Raw genomic sequence first — 6,000 nt, forward strand, 5'->3', positions numbered from 1 at the left:
TTCGTGGATAGGATAGGAAAAAGGTGACATAAGTAAAACTAAACTAAAACCATAGAGCTCAACGTTTATGTATTAGTAAAAAGATTAAAAACACAGCAAAGAATGAAAGGTGCTATTGCAGATGTAATGGTACTTGTTATGCATTGTCTATGACACCGTGTCGTCAGGATCTGGTACTATGAGCATGAAATAGGAGGACTCATGCTGTGAAAGTAGTTTATCTAACTACTGTGTTTTGTTTAACTAACAAACAGAGGGGGGGTGTGGTGTGTGTAAGAAGTAACACAAAAGCTATAAAATATTAGAACAAGTTCTACTGTGAATATCACAAGGTGGTTTAGTATAAAGTTGATAAAACTTCTTGGAGCAAAAAGAGGTTTCTACCATCATCTCCTCCTTTCCAAGTGAGTACCTCAGGTATTAGGATACAGGATGATACTTCTTATATTGCTGTTCTCTTTGACATAGAATGGCATAAGTTTTTGCCTTGTTTCAATAAGGAGGTAGAGGACATCCTGTGGCTTATGATGAAGGCACTTTCTAGGGAGATGAGAAAAGAAGTTTGAACTCCTTAAAGCAGAAAATGAAATTGAGTCTTCAGTTTCTGGGCAACTGCTCTGACACATTCATATACAGTTTCAAGAGGGGGACAGCTACCTTGTAACTTCACCCCAGTTCCCAAACTTTAAAGAGAGGCATGCAACACGTGAGGAGAAGCATGTTTCAGAGCTAGGGAAACAAATGAAGTTATAATCATCTGGAAGAGATTTGTTTGATTAGAGTGTGTCTCACAACCACTTCACTGAGCTGAAATTTAGTGGTGATGGCTTGAGCTGAAGAACTACAGCCTGCATAGAAGAGTGACAAAGACTGGCTCTGAAGAGAGACAATGGTGATAAAGGAAAACACACCAACCAAAACCTTCAAGAAAACATTTGGCAGTAGAAGTAGCACTTACAGGCTTTGTGGCGACTTTAGAAAGGTGAAAGTTATTTTGTCAATGTCCTTCCATTTAGAACAGCACAGTATGTGACATTATGGTCAATACATTACTGAAAGGATTTTGAAGTCATCAGAAAAATATAGCAGAAGACAAACAGAATGAGTCAGAGAGATATCCATCCTTAAATTTTAGACTAGAAGTGAGAAATAATTGAATGTACACTGGCGACCAGGAGAAGCAAAGAAATGTATTTTCTATGTATCTTTGTTATATGTGGTTTGTCTGAATTCAGGTTTACAACACAGATCTCTCTCCATACCCTGACCCACCACCCCTTTTTATTTACATGCTATGTTCTAGAATAACAGCAAGTACGCTGCTGCAAAGAAATTGTGACCTAAATACAAACAGGATTTTTTCTGGCTGTTTAACAGCCTTGGTTCCTGTAACAGCAATGTTTTAAATAGTCTGGCTTCAGATGTTTGTGATACAAAATAAAATTCTCACCAGTTAGATTCATACCAATGTGAAAAATGGATTTAGGAAAAAAAGAAAGATACAAAAGAACAGAGCCAATCTGACTGAGCAATTTGGCACCATACCTATTTCAAACAAGGGAGAGGCAAATTGCACGTGAAAAGATGCTTGTCAACAAGTAATTCAAGTGTGGAAGATGACTTGAACATAGGGGCAAAGAAGTTGGGCATAGAAACAAGAAGTTTGTGTTACCTCAGGGAGACATTTTGCAGTATTTTTAGGAAGAGGGAGAATCCCATGTCCCCAGAAAATCCCATACAGAGAATGCAGACCATATACTGAAAGAGATCGGTTCAACTGCAGGGCTCTGTTTAAGGGGTTGCTCAGTGGCTCTGTTCCGACTGCAGATCCTACTCTCTCATATTTTGGGATCTCTGAGCTCAGATTGCTAAATTGAGACTGATGGAGGCTTGTCAGGCAGGGAGCCAATGTAGGGTATGAATCCCTTTCACTCCTGCCTTTGTGTTGCCTTATCATCTCTAGGTAGTACCTTCCTGACCAGATAGTACTTGAGACATGGGAAGTCACGAGAAACAATCCTGTATATATTCTCCTTCAGAGAAGGGGGGGTGGGGACAGGTAGTAGGGTGCAAAAGAATGCAGGAACTGCAAGAGAGTGAAGTGCAAGATGGGGTTGGACTGAAGAAGTAGTGTGAGCCTCCCCTGAAATTATCAAGATGTTTTTTCCATAGATCTCATGAGTACCCATGGGCTAGAAGATGGTGCTACAGTCCACCATTTCACTGGAAAAAATTGTAGATAGGAAACTCCACAAATTTGAGTCATTCCCTTATAGTTTACGGGTATTGTTTTCCACTGTGGTTGATGTAATCTGGCCTGTGACTGATGGATGTTCCTTTCCTCTGGACTTGATTTAATTCTAAGTAAGGCAGACAAATTGTAGGCACCACATGCAAGTGGGCATATAGAGAAGATCTAGTTTTTTCTAGAGAATGACACAGCTTACCTGCTTGTTAATGACTAAACTATATGGATTCTCTAGACTTGTCTCCATATTTTTTTGCACACTGTTTTATCAGTAGGCAGAAATTGTGTGTACATTTATATGGTATGCAAGTAATCTCATTGCTGCTAAAACCCTACATGCTGACAAGACTGCATGCAAAAGCCTAGAGCCTGATCCTTTGAGCTGGTGACTTTCCACCCGTTCAGAAAGGAGCTATATCATGATATTGAGTCGTTGGATATCATGTTTAAAGGATGTGATTTACTGAAGGTGAAGCTATGTACTAGGAAGCAAAATGTCTTTTTAGATGTTGAAATACCTTGGAGTTCTTCAGTTAACATGTTGTACTTTCACATCTTTCTGTTTTCTAATATGTCTTTCTCTCTCCTTTTGCTGTGTGAGACTCAGAAATAGCCAGAGGAAGGACCCTGCATGGTGTTCTGCAATGAAGCAAATTGAACACAGATTTATTGCTGCTCAAGCAAATTTAGCTGATTCTAGTTACAAAGTTATATAAAATCATTCCTTGTACAGGTGTGATTTGAAATGGATGCACTTTCAAGGCCCTAAATACCTACAGAACTATATCTGTGTATAATTGTATCACTCCCAAGAGAAATATTACACAGAAATATTTGTGTCACTGCATTGCACTGCTACTAATTCGGGCATATCTATATGCAGAACTGTTTCAAGGAAGGCTTGCATGGGAATGTGAGGACTTTTCATACTGAAATAGTTATATTACTACAACCTCTTGCATAGATATATGTCAGTGTATTACTATCCTGATATATACTCTGTGTGTGTATATATATATACACGCAATTAATTTTCTTCTGCAGGAGTTGATAAAATCAGTGTATTCTTTGCTACACCTGTATGTTTGTACTCACATTAAAGGACTAGTACCATTTAATTCAACCAAGCTAATTAAAGTGGTGCAATTTTTGTATGTCAGCAAAGCCCAATAGGCCTGTGTATATAAATACTGCATACAGGCAGTATCCAATCACTTCAGGGGTTATCAGGTTTATCAGCAAATGGATATTTGGGCCTGATATGTTTTATCAGCAGTTTTTACTGCAGGGATGGATTCTGATGCTCTTGCTCATGTGGGTTGATCTGAACCCACTGGGTACATTTTTATTTAGTGAGCTTTGAAGGTGTTTGAAAATTTGATGCTTAGATGAAATTTCAAGAAATTACTGGAAAACAAAACTCTGGGAAAAAGAAAACTAGAAAGCCCCTAAGCCTCAATTCAATTGAAACTGAAATTATGTTTTTCCGTGTTTCAATTTTTGCCTTTCACTAGAATAATCAATATCACTACAGACCAGATCCTGAAGTGTTTTCTCAATGGAAGTTTTTCCTGAATTAAAAATCGAGGCCTGCAGGACTGACTCAGCATTACCACTGAAGCTGATGGAAATAACTAAAATTATTGTGGCCATCAATGAATTTTATATAGATTTAAAGGGATTTGGGGAACATTTAATCAGAACAGAACAAGTTTCAGTGTATCACTTATAAACTGTGCAGTCAGCATAAACTGTATAAAGCTAACATTTTGAGAAAGACTGTTACAGTTGTACAGTGTTACTGTATACAAACCAAGCTACAGTATTTGTAAAATGAAAATCAGAGTACCTATTTTACTGGTGCTGTAAAACTTACAAAAAGGCAAGAAGCCAGACAATCCTAGGATTTACGATTCTGAAATTAGGAGAAAAATTTTCTAAGAACCTGAGGTTTAGAAACATGTTTGATGGGAATGAAAATATTATGGAATATGTTCTAGAATGGCTCAGTTAAGTGTGTGTGTGTATTATCTCTGTTCAGTTTTATATTCTGTGGTGTTTTGCAAAACTTTGGATGTGTGCACTCTTACCTGTCCACAGAGAGACAGGACATGAGGAAAGATGAACCTAGGTAGCATGTAAATAGTGAGGTGGGCCAGGAGTTGAGCATTTGTCAGCCCTTCCTTGCTGGGGGACCCAGCTGGAATGCACTAGAGCAGAGCCTGAATGTCTATCAGAAGGAACTCATTGGGGTCTAGGAACAGCGTGAAAGATTCCTCGCTGGTATTAAAACCCCCTGGATGTGTGATTGGTGTGTTTCATTCACACTCTGTAAGTAAAATCAACCTGTGGCTAGAAAGGCATTGTCTACAGAGATGAGGGTTTTTTTCCCACTACCTCTTATCATGGGCGTTGTCCATTTCCAGGAGAGTCTGTACCAACATGTTCCTTAAGGCAGGGCCTTAGATGTTGCCAACATTGCTGTGGCTTTTGGCCTTTTATTGGTGTGCTGCATGTTTGTTAGAGGACTTTGTGGTGGTACACATGGGAGGTGTGGGGCAGAGATGATCTGTGGACTGTCTGGATGAAACCACTATTTGATTGTCTGAAAAACTGAGGGTGTGTCCATTCAGGCTTTTGTTTTATATGATGACCGCAAGTTGTTTTGACACAGGGCATAATCCATGCATATCAGTGTTGCTATAGCTTTTTTATAGCTTTTAGCAGGGTGTTGGTTTTTGGGTTGTTTTTTTTTTTTTTTGGGGGGGGAGGCTGTTGGGGCATTTTTTTCTGAATCTGTGAATATTGTGATCTTGAAGGTGGGTAGCTATCCAAAAATTTGAAGCTGATTTTTTTTTTTTTAAGTGTTTTGCTCCTGTTTAGGCAACTAGATGAAATGGGCACATTTCCACATGTTCTAGGCACTTGGCATCTCTATCTGCCCTTCTTGGTGTGCGCAGACCTACATTTATCCTACTTAAAAAGATAAGCAGGGTTGGGTGGTTGCACAGCAGTATATGCAGACAGTGGGGTACTGGGCACATTAGAATAAATATGAGGGCAATTACTTGGGCCACAAAAAGGGGCTAAGAAGTAAATGAACCCATCAGCCAAAAGATAAATGGGGTAATCCTCCTCTTGTAAGTTTATTGTCTTTGCTGGTATTTGTGGCATTGGGGTAAAACTCATTGCAGCTGCAGCACCCTCACCCCACTGCTGAGTTTGTTCAATTTCATGGCCCGGTTTTTTAAGTCCTCCATCACAAGGGCAGAGGAGGAAAAAACTGTAACTGGAAAAGAGATCATGTTGCTTTTCCCCATCTTCTCTCCAGCTGCACTTGATCACCTTGAGCCTGTCTATTGCATTGGATGAGAAACTGAAGCCCATCTTAAATGCTTATAACTCGTGGGTGTGACTTGCAGAATTCTACCAGTCAAGCTGCTGTCGGGGCACGGTGGCTGCAGCAAGGGCGAGAGGGAGCTGGGCGGAAGGAGGGTGGAAGTGGGGCAGGGGGGCCCGCAGGGGTTGGGCAGAGGGACGGTGCTGCAGCAAGGATGAATCTCCGAGGGAGCAGAGGGGCAGGTCTCCAAGAAAGAGGTCGTCAAACATACTGCAGCAACACACAGACGGCACCAGACCTGGCTGGAGGCCCGATTTTTCGGAGCGCTGATTTAACCCTCCCAAGCGGATGTACTTAGCACTGCAGCAGCAGGTCCAGAAGTGCAGGCGGTTTGCGGCCCTTCCCCCGCCCG

General features: G+C 40.6%; 1 protein-coding gene across 1 annotated transcript in view; it reads left to right on the plus strand.

Moving 5' to 3' along the window:
- Window positions 1–6,000, plus strand: part of LOC103925593 (protocadherin alpha-C2-like) — a 67,718-nt gene that overhangs the window by 9,283 nt on the left and 52,435 nt on the right. Inside the window, exon 2 of the mRNA XM_009334325.1 lies at window positions 342–503. Within this exon, the coding sequence (XP_009332600.1) occupies window positions 342–503 (162 nt within the window). The remainder of the gene's footprint in view (window positions 1–341; window positions 504–6,000) is intronic.

Source organism: Pygoscelis adeliae, unplaced genomic scaffold, assembly GCF_000699105.1.
Source record: "Pygoscelis adeliae isolate BGI_AS28 unplaced genomic scaffold, ASM69910v1 Scaffold571, whole genome shotgun sequence".
Taxonomy (NCBI): domain Eukaryota; kingdom Metazoa; phylum Chordata; class Aves; order Sphenisciformes; family Spheniscidae; genus Pygoscelis; species Pygoscelis adeliae.